The sequence below is a fragment of the Stegostoma tigrinum genome, chromosome 32 (assembly GCF_030684315.1).
Source record: "Stegostoma tigrinum isolate sSteTig4 chromosome 32, sSteTig4.hap1, whole genome shotgun sequence".
NCBI classification, from domain to species: domain Eukaryota; kingdom Metazoa; phylum Chordata; class Chondrichthyes; order Orectolobiformes; family Stegostomatidae; genus Stegostoma; species Stegostoma tigrinum.
Window position 1 is genome coordinate 5,259,120 of NC_081385.1, and position 13,394 is coordinate 5,272,513.

Genomic DNA, 13,394 nt, shown 5'->3' on the forward strand with positions numbered 1-13,394 from the left:
CAGTACCCAGGGGAATTTCATGAGAACACCCTCTTGATGTTTGAAGCATCATCATTCGACACTTACTGTCCACTTACTAGTAATGTGATCTCCCGGGTGAGACTTGAAATGGGTGGTAAAAAGAAACCAAGCTGATCAAAGGGGACCTTCCCTTCCAATCCCCCTGGAGTTTGTGTTTGGGAGAGAAGAATACATCTTTGGCCAGCTCCGTGGCTAGATCTTAGGTCAGTGACAGCCTTTGTCAAGGAAATTGGATTCACTGGGGAATGAAAAATTCGAGAGAATTGCCCCCAGCGATGATATAATGAGAGGAATGAAACCTTTCTTCTCAAGCTCTGTGAATGAATAGGATTTTACAGGTGAGGTGACATCTCAGTGGCGTGGCTTCATTTGAAACACTAATGGTCTTGAGATGACATTGTGTGGATGGTCGCCTGTGGTTGAATGAAACCCTGTGTCTCTATCATTCGACCACAATGACCTCCCAAAGTGCTTTAGATGATGGATTAGCTTGAAGCTCAGGGACTGACTTTATTGGCTAACCTTAGTCACTAGTACCACTTTACACAAAAAAATCTAACTACACAATGATAGTTAATCTGTCAAGTCTTTGTGTCCTAGTGAAAGAAGAGAAGTCGGGTAAATTTTGGCAAGATTAACAGGACAAAGTTTATGTGGTGTGGGACTGATTGGATAACTCTTTCAAAGAGATGACTCTGCCATGATTGGCCTCATGTGCCAGAGATTCTGGATTTTCTTTATTTGGACTTAGGTGTAGGCTCTTCGGCCCTTTGAATGTGCAGAGTCCAAGAGTCGAAACAGTTTTTTTAGTGACAATAAGCTACTCTCAGGCCTCTTCTCAAAATTTGCCACTCTAGGCCCCCAAAACCCATCCCCAGTTTTCTCTTCCAAACCTCTTTGGCTATACCACTGTTCTAATCTTCAGGCTTCTGCATGGCGTGGATTTGAGAAGTGTGTTTTTTTTTTCTCTTTTTTATGTTTTTCAAATTCAGGAAAGGGTAAAGCTTGATGCTGAGGAAAGAGAAGTGCAGAGACTACAGTCGCATTGCCATGAGTTGAAGAGCCAGCTTGATAACTGCCCTGAATCAATGAGGGAGCAGTTACAGGACCACCTCAAAAGGGTCAGTTTTTCCTACCTCATTGGCTTTCCCTCCCTGTGGATCGTGTGACCTCTCTGTCCTTATACAGTGGCTGATTCCAGGTACTTAATGTCACTGCATAAAGGCGATTAGGGAGCCTGGAATCAGAAGCGTTTAATAAGGTATTTACGGTCGCCCAGACACAGCATAAAACCCAAGAGATTTGGGGGAAGCTTGGAATGACTCTTGCATGATTGAATAAGCCTTGCCTTTCTTGGTTTTTCTTTTGGTTGATTTAAATTGGATCCAATTTGTTGGAAAGCCTTAAGAAACTGCTTTTATAAATACTGTTAACTTTGCTTTGTCATTACTTATTAATATACTGTGGCCAGTTGCACTGAAGAGTTTTGAAGGGTTATGTTGAAAATTTCAACTAAATATTTTGCTGATAGTTTTTGAGGGCTCGAGACAGCAAGACAGATTGAGTAGTCAGGCTCTTGATATGGTAAGTGAGTCTTAAGTGAATCACTTCGAGGTCCTCTGGGAGGACTTGCAGCTGAGCAGAAGCACAGGGAACAGGTTTGACATTCTTTCTCTCTGCTGTTAGTTATGGAATCTCTCATGACCTGTTCTAGGAAGTGGAAACTCTTGAATCTGAAGCCAAACTCTTTGAAGACTTGGAGTTTCAGCAGCTGGAGAAAGAGAGTCGCCTAGAAGAGGAACGGGAGACCGTGAGCCAGCAGCTTCAGCAGGACAAGGCTGAATACCAGCGCAGCACCATGCGGAGAAAGGTACAGGCTCCTCTCAGTACCTGAAACTCTTGCTTCTTCCCCTTCCCATGCTGCAGGTTCTCTGACACTGGGCGGTGAACAGCTGGGACCTGGGTTTGAATTCACCAAGTGCATTGCCTCCCATTGTCTTGGGCTATCCCAGAGTGCCTCACATTGTCCTGGGTTATCCCAGAGTGTCTCACATTGTCTTGTGCTATCCCAGAGTGTCTCACATTGTCCTGGGTTATCCCAGAGTGTCTCACATTGTCTTGTGCTATCCCAGAGTGCCTCACATTGTCTTGGGCTATCCCAGAGTGCCTCACATTGTCCTGGGTTATCCCAGAGTGTCTCACATTGTCTTGTGCTATCCCAGAGTGTCTCACATTGTCTTGTGCTATCCCAGAGTGCCTCACATTGTCTTGTGCTATCCCAGAGTGCCTCACATTGTCTTGGCCTGTCCCAGAGTGCCTCACATTGTCTTGTGCTATCCCAGAGTGCCTCACATTGTCTTGGCCTGTCCCAGAGTGCCTCACATTGTCTTGTGCTGTCCCGGAGTGCCTCACATTGTCTTGTGCTGTCCCGGAGTGCCTCACATTGTCTTGGGCTGTCCCAGAGTGCCCCACATTGTCTTGTGCGATCCCAGAGTGCCTCACATTGTCTTGGGCTGACCCAGAGTGCCTCACATTGTCTTGGGCTGTCCCAGAGTGCCCCACATTGTCTTGTGCGATCCCAGAGTGCCTCACATTGTCTTGTGCTGTCCCAGAGTGTCTCACATTGTCTTGTGCTATCTCAAAGTGCCTCACATTGTCTTGGGCTGTCCCAGAGTGCCTCACATTGTCTTGGGGCCTATCCCAGAGTGCCTCACATTGTCTTAGGCTGTCCCAGAGTGCCTCACATTGTTTTGTGCTATCCCAGAGTGCCTCACATTGTCTTAGACTGTCCCAGAGTGCCTCACATTGTCTTGCAGCCTATCCCAGAGTGCCTCACATTGTCTTAGGCTGTCCCAGAGTGCCTCACATTGTTTTGTGCTATCCCAGAGTGCCTCACATTGTCTTAGACTGTCCCAGAGTGCCTCACATTGTCTTAGACTATCTCAGAGTGCCTCACATTGTCTTGTGGCTATCCCACAGTGCCTCACATTGTCTTGGGCTGTCCCAGAGTGCCTCACATTGTCTTAGGCTGTCCCAGAGTGCCTCACATTGCCTTGGGCTAGACCAGAGTGCCTCACATTGTCTTGGGGGCTATCCCAAAGTGCCTCACATTGCCTTGGGCTGTCCCAGAGTGCCTCACATTGTCTTGGGGCCTATCCCAGAGTGCCTCACATTGTCTTAGGCTGTCCCAGAGTGCCTCACATTGTTTTGTGCTATCCCAGAGTGCCTCACATTGTCTTAGACTGTCCCAGAGTGCCTCACATTGTCTTGCAGCCTATCCCAGAGTGCCTCACATTGTCTTAGGCTGTCCCAGAGTGCCTCACATTGTTTTGTGCTATCCCAGAGTGCCTCACATTGTCTTAGACTGTCCCAGAGTGCCTCACATTGTCTTAGACTATCTCAGAGTGCCTCACATTGTCTTGTGGCTATCCCACAGTGCCTCACATTGTCTTGGGCTGTCCCAGAGTGCCTCACATTGTCTTGTGCTGTCCCAGAGTGTCTCACATTGTCTTGTGCTATCTCAAAGTGCCTCACATTGTCTTGTGCTATCCCAGAGTGCCTCACATTGTCTTGGCCTGTCCCAGAGTGCCTCACATTGTCTTGTGCTATCCCAGAGTGCCTCACATTGTCTTGGCCTGTCCCAGAGTGCCTCACATTGTCTTGTGCTGTCCCGGAGTGCCTCACATTGTCTTGTGCTGTCCCGGAGTGCCTCACATTGTCTTGGGCTGTCCCAGAGTGCCCCACATTGTCTTGTGCGATCCCAGAGTGCCTCACATTGTCTTGGGCTGACCCAGAGTGCCTCACATTGTCTTGGGCTGTCCCAGAGTGCCCCACATTGTCTTGTGCGATCCCAGAGTGCCTCACATTGTCTTGTGCTGTCCCAGAGTGTCTCACATTGTCTTGTGCTATCTCAAAGTGCCTCACATTGTCTTGGGCTGTCCCAGAGTGCCTCACATTGTCTTGGGGCCTATCCCAGAGTGCCTCACATTGTCTTAGGCTGTCCCAGAGTGCCTCACATTGTTTTGTGCTATCCCAGAGTGCCTCACATTGTCTTAGACTGTCCCAGAGTGCCTCACATTGTCTTGCAGCCTATCCCAGAGTGCCTCACATTGTCTTAGGCTGTCCCAGAGTGCCTCACATTGTTTTGTGCTATCCCAGAGTGCCTCACATTGTCTTAGACTGTCCCAGAGTGCCTCACATTGTCTTAGACTATCTCAGAGTGCCTCACATTGTCTTGTGGCTATCCCACAGTGCCTCACATTGTCTTGGGCTGTCCCAGAGTGCCTCACATTGTCTTAGGCTGTCCCAGAGTGCCTCACATTGCCTTGGGCTAGACCAGAGTGCCTCACATTGTCTTGGGGGCTATCCCAAAGTGCCTCACATTGCCTTGGGCTATCCCAGAGTGCCTCACATTGTCTTGGGGGCTATCCCAGAGTGCCTCACATTGCCTTGGGCTATCCCAGAGTGCTTCACAAAACTTTCTGAAGTGTCCCTGTCATAAGGTAGGAAAACCTGATGGGCCAACTGATTCACAGCAGGATCTCACAGGCCACAAGATTTCTGGAATGACATGATTATCTTATGAGGAGAGAGTGAGGACATTGGCTTTGTGTTCCCTAGAGGCTTAAAGAATGAAGGCTGGGCCTCATTGAAACTTGTAAAACTTTTTCAGAGTGTGACAGGATAGTTTAGGTAAGTTACTGCTAAGTCTTTAACCAGGGGAGACAATCTCAGGATAACAGGTAGGCCAATCATGATTGAGATGAGGATGGATTTCTTCACTCTGAATTCTTCACCTCAAATGGCTCGGTCACTTGAGTATGTTCAAAACAGAGAATAGTAGATTCCTGGGCACTAATGACATCAAGGGATACTGGGATAGTGCAGGTAAATTGCATTCGGCAGTGATCAGAGATGATGCATCTGAAGGTTAGATCAGGCCTGCTGGACTGGATGGTGTACTCCTGCTCCTGTATTCTACTTCAAAAAATAACAACTTAAACAGAAGTCAAGTCCATATTTTTACATGAGACCTTTGTTTGTTAGCCACACACCACAATGCCCACACACCACTGATTACTAGCTCCCTATATTTATACAATCATTCAAATCCTTGATGAGTTTATCCATCTCTGTTCCCTCCTCCATTAGGTCTCTGGCACCTCTCAGACCACTGATAGTCCACAATATCATATTGATCATCCCCAAATCCTGTGTTGCTGAAGGTTGTGATGAGGCTCAGTTGATGAATAGCTTCTGGGTTTGAGAATAATGGGAACTGCAGATGCCAGAGAATCCAAGATAACAAAGTGTGGAGCAAGATGAACACAGCAGGCCAGGCAGCATCTCAGGAGCACAAAAGCTGACGTTTCGGGCCAAACCCTTCATCAGAGGATGAGGGGTTTAGGCCCGAAACGTCAGCTCTTGTGCTGCTTGGCCAGCTGTGTTCATCCAGCTTCACACCTTGTTAGCGTTATTCTGGGATTGAGAGATCTGTTTGATACCAAGGGAATGAAGAGAAATGGGGATCAGGCAAGAAAGTAGATTTGAGGTGAAAGGTCAGCCTTTATCTCATGGAACACCAGAGAAAAGGTGACAAGTGGCCTACTCCTGTTTTCATTTTGCTGTTATGACCTGGTAGCCTTTTTCATTAGTCATTCATGGGATGTGAACACCCATCCCTAATTGCCCAGAAGGCAGTTAAGACTCAGCTATGTTGCTGCGGATAGGTGTCAGATGCAGGCCAAACTGGGTATGGCCTTACTTCCCCAATGCAAAGGGCATTAGTGAACCAAATGAGTTTTTACAACGATCAGCAATGATTGCGTAGACTAACTTTTAATTCCAAATTTTTATTCACTCAAATTTCTATCACCTGCCAGGGTTAGACTTGAACCTATGCCCCAGAGCATTGGGCTGGGTTTCTGGACTGCCAGTCAATAGCAATACCAATGTGCCACCTCTTCCCTATTATTGATATTGGTTGGGCGATGTATATTGACCAGAGCAGCAAGGAGAAATCAGCACTTCCTCTTTAGAGTATTGGCTGTGTGATCTTATACATCCCACCGGGTACGTTTACAGGGACCTCAGCTTCATTTCTCTCTTCTCTGTAAAGACAGCTCCTCTGTTAGTGCAGTTCTGCCGCGGTGCTGCACTATTGTGTCAGCCTCGAATATGGGCTCAAACATCTCCATCTTTGTTCCACAGGACAAGGTCTCTGCTTTAGAGAATCAAGCCAATCAGATTCGCTATCAGGCTCTTCAGGAGTGTGAGAGATTGACCAGAGAGAAAAATGCTATGATGCAGTTGCTTCAGAAGGTACTGGTATCTGAAATAATTTGAATAATAGATTGGAAGAGGGTCATCTGATCCATGCTGATCCTGGCATGTCTGTGCTAACTAGTTTACTCCTCCATCCAAAATGATACTGGGGTTCAGGGGGTAAAATTATGACAACAGAATACCTTGTATTTTGAGGAAGGGTCACCAGACCCGAAACGTTAACACTTGATTATTTCTTCACAGATGCTGCCAGACCTACTGAGCTTTTCCAGCGATTGTTGTTTTTGTTGTTGTATGGTCTATGAAAGGTTGTTCTGATTGCATTGAAAATGATGAAAGGATTTGATTGGGTAAATAAAGAGAACTGATTTCCTCTATAGACAATGGGGCAAAAACTGAAATTGAGAGCGAGACCTTTGTGGGTGAGGTGGGGGATGGCGTGGTGGATGTTGTCTGGAAACCTTTCTTCTCAAAGAGCAGAGGTTGGAAATCTGGAACGGACTCCTCCTGCATGCCACTGAGTTTGGGCCCAATAGGAAATTTGAAAACTTCAGAGCGATACATTTTTATTAAGCAAGGGCAATATAAAGAGTAGTGTAAATTAATATAAATGCTACTTAGAAAGGGATAATATGAAAGGTAACATAGGATCTGAAATCAGAATGGGTGAACAGAGTTGTGATTCAGCTCAGCCACAATCTGATTGAACATTGCAGCAGATTCGAGGGGCTGACTGGCTTCCTTGTGTTCCAGTGAGGAACATACACACTGTATAAAGCAGTGGTTACACTCCAGCTGGCTTGATGTTACCCCCTCCCAGTGATAACTCCTCTGCCCGTTGACCGGAATACTCAATTTTGATTTTATGAACACCTTGGCCACGAGTCAATAATTGGCTGAGCTCTGGGGATAGAACAAGGGAGGGGGACAAATGGGAAAACTCTTTCAAAAGCCAGGCACGATGGACCAAATGACCTCTTTCTGTATCACCGCACCATCATAGTAAGTTAATACCTGTTTCAAGTGCAGGGTGGAAGGGAAGGAGGTGGAGAGGGGAGGTGAGTAGTCTGGATGGACCAGTCTTACCCTGCCTGGTGTAACTTCTCTAACTTCCAGCAGAAGGTGAGGTCTCTCCTGTACATTGTGTGGCTGGCCTGCATATGGCTACTCTCCACCTTACTGCAGCGATACCTTGCTGCGATTCTTGTGGTGCATTTTGAAGCTCTGATGCCTTCTAACTTAATCTTAAATCTGCGTCTTAGCAGGGCAGGCTTCTCATCCACACTTTGGTGCAAATGTGGTGTGTGTGACAATTTGCTCCATTCACCAGATAAGGGCCCCATGGCATTAGAGTCTTATATAATGGACAGAAATTGGTCAACAAACAGAAGAGAGAGTTTGAAGAAGGGGGCCTTTTGAGGATGGTATCCTGTAACTAAAGGAGTGCCACAGGGATCAATGTTGGCCACAATATTTACAATATATAATGAGTGAGTTGGATGAGAAAAGTGAATGTACTATCACCAAGTGGGCCGATGACACAAAAAGTGGACAAAAGGTAAGTTGTGAAGATGACGCAGTCTACAGAGTGATGTTGACAGAGTGGGTAAAAACTTGTCAGAAGGAATTTAGTGGCAGAAAGAATAAAAGAGCTAGATATTAATTAAGTGGGGAAAGATTGCAGAAAGTTAGAGCAGAGAGGGATTTGGAAGTCCTCATGTATGAATCACAAAAAGCTAGTATCCGGATTAAGGGTGTAAGAGGGAAGGCAAATGGAATGTTGGCCTTCATTCCAAAGGAACGGTGTGTAAAAGTAAGGAGGTTTTGCTAAAACTGTACAAGGGTTAAGAAACACATCAGCCATCTTGGAATGGCAGAGACTCAATGGATTGAATGGCCTAATTTTGCTCCTATGTCTTATGGTCTTTTGTCACCTGATCTAAGGAAAATATACCGGCATCGGATGCATAATTCCATTGATTGGCCAAGGAGACTTGATGGGCTGAGTGGCCTACTTCTGCTACTATGTCATATGGTCTTAACTGGCCAAGTTGTGGAAAATCACTGCTGGGTAACTGTAACTGTCACCTGCAGCCTTCCCAAAGGTGATTGACTGTGACATCCAGCTCTTCCTCCAAATTGCAAACACAAGTTCATGGCGTTTGATGGTAAACTTTTTCTAATTTGCAAATACACTTCTTTCTAGGAAAAAGACAAACTGGCCAATCTGGAAAAGCAGTATTTTATGGTGACTGGGGGAAAAACCTTTTCCAAAGGCTCGACAGCATTAAAGGAGGTGAACTGATTTAATATTTTTCTGGTTCCTATCTGCATATTGGCAAAAAGTGCATTTACAAAGTATTCAATGAAGTCAAAATGTTTCGAGGGGCTTTCCCACTCATTGTGAATGATTGTGAGGTTGACTCACTGTTATGTAAGGAAATTGCTGGGATGGTTTTGTGACTGCTGGAAAGAGTCTGTTTAAAGAGCTGCGTACTTGCCTTGTTGGACCTCCTGATCAAAGTCTACCCTGCTCACTACACTGCATCACACTTCATTCATTTCAGCCTTTCCAACCTTCCAGTTTCCACAGAAACTCTGAGGGCTTGGAGATGTATTTAAAACAGGCTCTGTTCATCATTGCCTGTGACATTCACCCCATGTCAATACGAAACTCTGCCATGTAAGAGCTAAATTCTTCACCACTTTCAATGGGAAAGTTGTTTGTCATATTCCCTAATTGACGTAGAACTTAGAGCCATAGACAATCACAGAGTTTCAGGGCGTAGAAAGAGGCCCTTTGGCCCAGTGAGTCCATGCCAGTCATTAAGCATCTATCTGAGCTAAACCAATTTGCCTGCACTTGGCCCTGTATTGCTGTATGCTGTAGCATTCCAAGTGTGCATCTAGATTCTCATTAAGTGTCTTGAAAGATCCTGCCTCTACCACCCATTTAGCCAGTGAGATCCAGGTGCCCACTACTCTCTGTGTGAGAAAGGATTTCCTCAAAGCCCCTTCTAAACTTCCTGCTCCTTTCCTTAAAAATGCGCTTTATCCCGGTTATTGACCCCTCTTTGAATTGGAAAATTTCACCCTGCCTGCCCTGTCTATGCCCCTCACAATTGTGTACACTTCAGTCAAATCTCCCCTCAGCCTTCTTTTCTCTCAGGGAAACAACCCCAGTCTACCTAGTCTGTCTTCAAATCTACACCCTCACAACCTGACTGTGGTGATGTGCAGTTTTCAATGAGGAACTTCTGTTTCAGTTCCTGCTGCACCAACACACAGCTGAAATGATCCAGTACAAATGCAGGCTTCCCTGCGTTTGCACTGGATCAGTAAGAAAGTGGGAAGGTGACAAGCCATTGAGACTTGACAGCAAACAACAACACCACAAAGGGATAGTAGGAACTGCAGATGCTGGAGAATCCGAGATAACAAGGCATGGAGCTGGATGAACACAGCAGGCCAAGCAGCATCAGAGGAGCAGGAATAGTGATGTTTCGGGCCTAGACCCTTCTTCAGACCCTTTTTCTGAAGAAGGGTCGAGACCCGAAACGTCAGATTTCCTGCTCCTAAGATGCTGCTTGGTCTGCTGTGTTCATCCGGCACTACACCTTGTTAACACCACAAAGGGAGTGGGTTTGTTGGAACATTCTTAAATGCGGATATGGCAAGATGTCAGATTTATCCCATCGGAATCCATTTCAGCCTGACTGAAAGTGAAATTTACAGCTGCTTATAGATCCTTCAATGCCTCACAGCAGCTGGCAAATTGCCAGATGTGTTAATATCAGTCAGGAAGATGTTGGAGTGTGCGTGGGCATGGAGGGGAATGTAGACAAAGTGCGGAGGGGGGCACAGATGGTCTCTGCCAGAACCGCAGAGATGGACAATATTGAATCCATTGTCTATTTTATTCTCTTGCCAAAGACAGTAAACAAATTGTCACAGTGTAAGATGAATGCTGAGATGAACTATTACCCATACCTGTGCTCCTGGATGAGATTTTACCCCAGAACTGGTTTCCCAGTTTCCTGTTCCAAGTCTAGCAAATTCAGTCTGTTGTTGCCATGAAAGCTTGTCAAATGCAGATGACTCCCAAGTGTGGCTCACAAGCAGCTTCATAATAAAATGCAATAATTACAGCTGGTGGGGTGATTATCCTTGAAATATATCTTTAAGACTGTTATTGTTTTTATAATTAAACGGGATCTGAGCCTACACCTTCTATAGATCTTATAAATGAACTCTTGACTTTTGCCGTTGTTGACAATATTAAATGTTACCTGCATATTTTTAACAAAATTTTTACCATGGATTTTTGACAAAGTAATAAAGTCAGCAGTCCCACGACACCAGGGTATAGCCCAACAAGTTTATTTGAAATCACAAGCTTTTGAAGCACTGCCCCTTCGCCAGGTGACTATCACCTGGTGTCATGTGACTCCTGATCTTGCTTCTCCTTCAACTATTTTCAAGCTCTACCACATCTCACCAAACCAGCACAATACTCCATTCCTTTCCCCAGCTGCCCATTGCCTGCATCTTTACTAATTATGTCCCTGCTCCCTGTGCAATCAGTTATTTTGGGTAAAGAGTTAAAATAATTTGGTTCTTGTTATTGGTGAACCTCTATTAACTACATTTTTAATTATCGTTTAGAAGTACAGAACTTGGGTGTTGCTGAAAAATGTATGGTGGTTGCTAGAACCTATTTTATTCTTCAGTAGGGACCTGACTGTTGTTGTCTTAAACAATCTGTCCAGGCATTGCACCATAAGACCATAACCATCAGACCAAAACATATAGGAGTAGAATTAGGCCATTCAATCAAGGCTGATGTGTTTCTCAACCCCATTTTCCAACCTTCTCCCTGTAATATTTGATTCCTTTACTAACCAAGGACCTATCTTATCTAAGTCTTAAATACACTCAATGACTTGACCTCCGCAGCCCCCTGTAGCAATGAGATCCCCAGATTTCCCACCCTCTGGCTGAAGAAATTCTCCCTCATCTCAGTTATAAAGGGTCATCCCTTCATCCTGAGACTGTGACCTCAGGTCCTAGTCTCTCCTATTAAGGGAAACGTCTTCTCTACGACCACTGTATCCAGACCTCTCAGTACACTGTAAATTTCAAATATAACCCCTTCTTTCATCCTGTCAAACTCCATTTTCTGGATATCATTCTTTAGATACTGGGCCTAAAACAGCTCACAATATTTTATATGTGATTTGACCAGAGCCTTGTATGGCCCCAGCAGTACATCTCTGCTGTTTCATTCTAGCCTTTATGAAATGAGTCCTAACGTTCCATTTGCTTTCCTAACTGCCAATTGAATCTGCATGTTAGCTTTAAGAGAATCCTGAACGAGGAGTCCTAAGTCCCTTTATGCTATAGATTTCTGAAGCCTTTCCCAGTTTAGAAAATTATCTACACCTCTGATCTTCGTACCAAACTGCATGACCTCACACTTTCCTACATTGTATTCCATCTACTACATTCCTTGCCCTGTCTCCTAGCCTGCCCAAGTCCTTACACAACCTCCCCACTTCCTCAACATTACCTGTCCCTCCACCTTTATTGAATGAAGCTAAAGATTGGCAAGGCATCCACAAATATCCACTCCCTCCACCAACAACACTCAGTAGCAGCAGTGTGTACTATCTACAAGGTGCACTGCAGAAATACACCAAAGATTCTCAGACAGCACCCTCCAAACCCAAGACCACTGCCATCTAGAAAGACAAGGGCAGCAGATACATGGGAACACTACCACCTTCAATTCCCCTCCAAACACTCAGCATCCTGACTTGGAAATATATCACCATTCCTACACTGTCACCGGGTCAATATCCTGGAATTCCCTCCCTAATAGCATTGTGGGTGAACCCACAGCAGGAGGACTGCAGCAGTTAAAGAAGGCAGCTTACCACCACCTTCTCAAGGGCAACTAGGGATGAGCAAGAAATACAGGCCCAGGCAGCATTGTCCATGTCCCATGAGTGAATTAAATAAAAAAGTAGCTTCTTGGTCCATTCTCCATGACAACGATTTGACCAATTAATGTTGTTTTGCCAACCAATCAACAGACTTTTCTGTTGTAGTATAAATTGTTCCCTTTGCAAATTGGAATTCTTGCTTTTGTCCTGATGGATGCAAGATGAAAAACATTAAGAGTTAGCCTCTTTTCTTCAGCAATATGTTTTAAATAATTATTTCGTACACAGGAGTTATGATCCCCTTGTGATCAGAACCATTCAGAAGGTCTGGTCCCTACTGCCCAAAGTTTTGTCTGGCCAGCCTATTTGAAGCAACGAAGCTCCTCCCGGTGGTTCACTGCGTACATGCATGTCTCACTGTGATACCAACTCAAATAAGTCTCTGGCTTGTCTTGAGAAAACTGGATTTCCTTGTACATTGAAAGGGAAATATCTCCACCAAGCCCCTTGCTCCGTTCCCTGCCCTCACCCTCCATCCATCATTCTCCCACTATCCATTCCTTCCCCTCCCTAAATCCATCCCAGCCCCTCCCTTTCTCTGTCCATGTTGCTTCCTTCATTCATTTCCCTTGATCTTCAACATTCCCCCTCCTTCATTCCTGTTCCCCCTCCCTCATTCCTAACTTCCAATCTTTATTTTTTCTCAGGAAGCAGGTATCACTAACTAAGCCAGCATTTAGTGACCATCACTAATTTCCACTTGGAAGGGAACTTGCAGGGGTTGGTGCTCCCATGTATCTGCTGTCCTTGTCCTTCTTCCACAAGAAGTCTAGTATTTGAAGGTGCTGTCTAAGGAGCTTTGGTGAGATGCTGCAGTGCATCTTATAAATGGTACATACTGCTGTCACTGTGCAGTCTGTGGTAGAGGGAATGAATGAATGTAGCGGATGTGGTGTTAATCAAGTGGGAGCTGCTTTTTCCTGGATGGTGTCGAGCTTCTTGAGTGTTGTTGGAGCTGCCCCCATCCAGGCAAGTGACTTCTGCTTCATCATCCTCCCTTCTCTCTACTTGAATTGATCATTCGGCAAGTGGGGAGGGGTAGCACGGTGGCTCAGTGGCTCAGTGGATAGCACTGCTGCCTCA

At 45.4% G+C, this 13,394-nt stretch overlaps 1 protein-coding gene across 2 annotated transcripts in view; it reads left to right on the forward strand.

Moving 5' to 3' along the window:
* phldb1b (pleckstrin homology-like domain, family B, member 1b) overlaps positions 1-13,394 on the forward strand; it is a 368,925-nt gene that overhangs the window by 287,786 nt on the left and 67,745 nt on the right. For both annotated transcript variants that reach the window (XM_048562077.2, XM_059639124.1), the window contains exons 10-13: positions 1,014-1,142; positions 1,736-1,891; positions 6,232-6,342; positions 8,513-8,602. In XM_048562077.2, the coding sequence (XP_048418034.1) occupies positions 1,014-1,142; positions 1,736-1,891; positions 6,232-6,342; positions 8,513-8,602 (486 nt within the window). The remainder of the gene's footprint in view (positions 1-1,013; positions 1,143-1,735; positions 1,892-6,231; positions 6,343-8,512; positions 8,603-13,394) is intronic.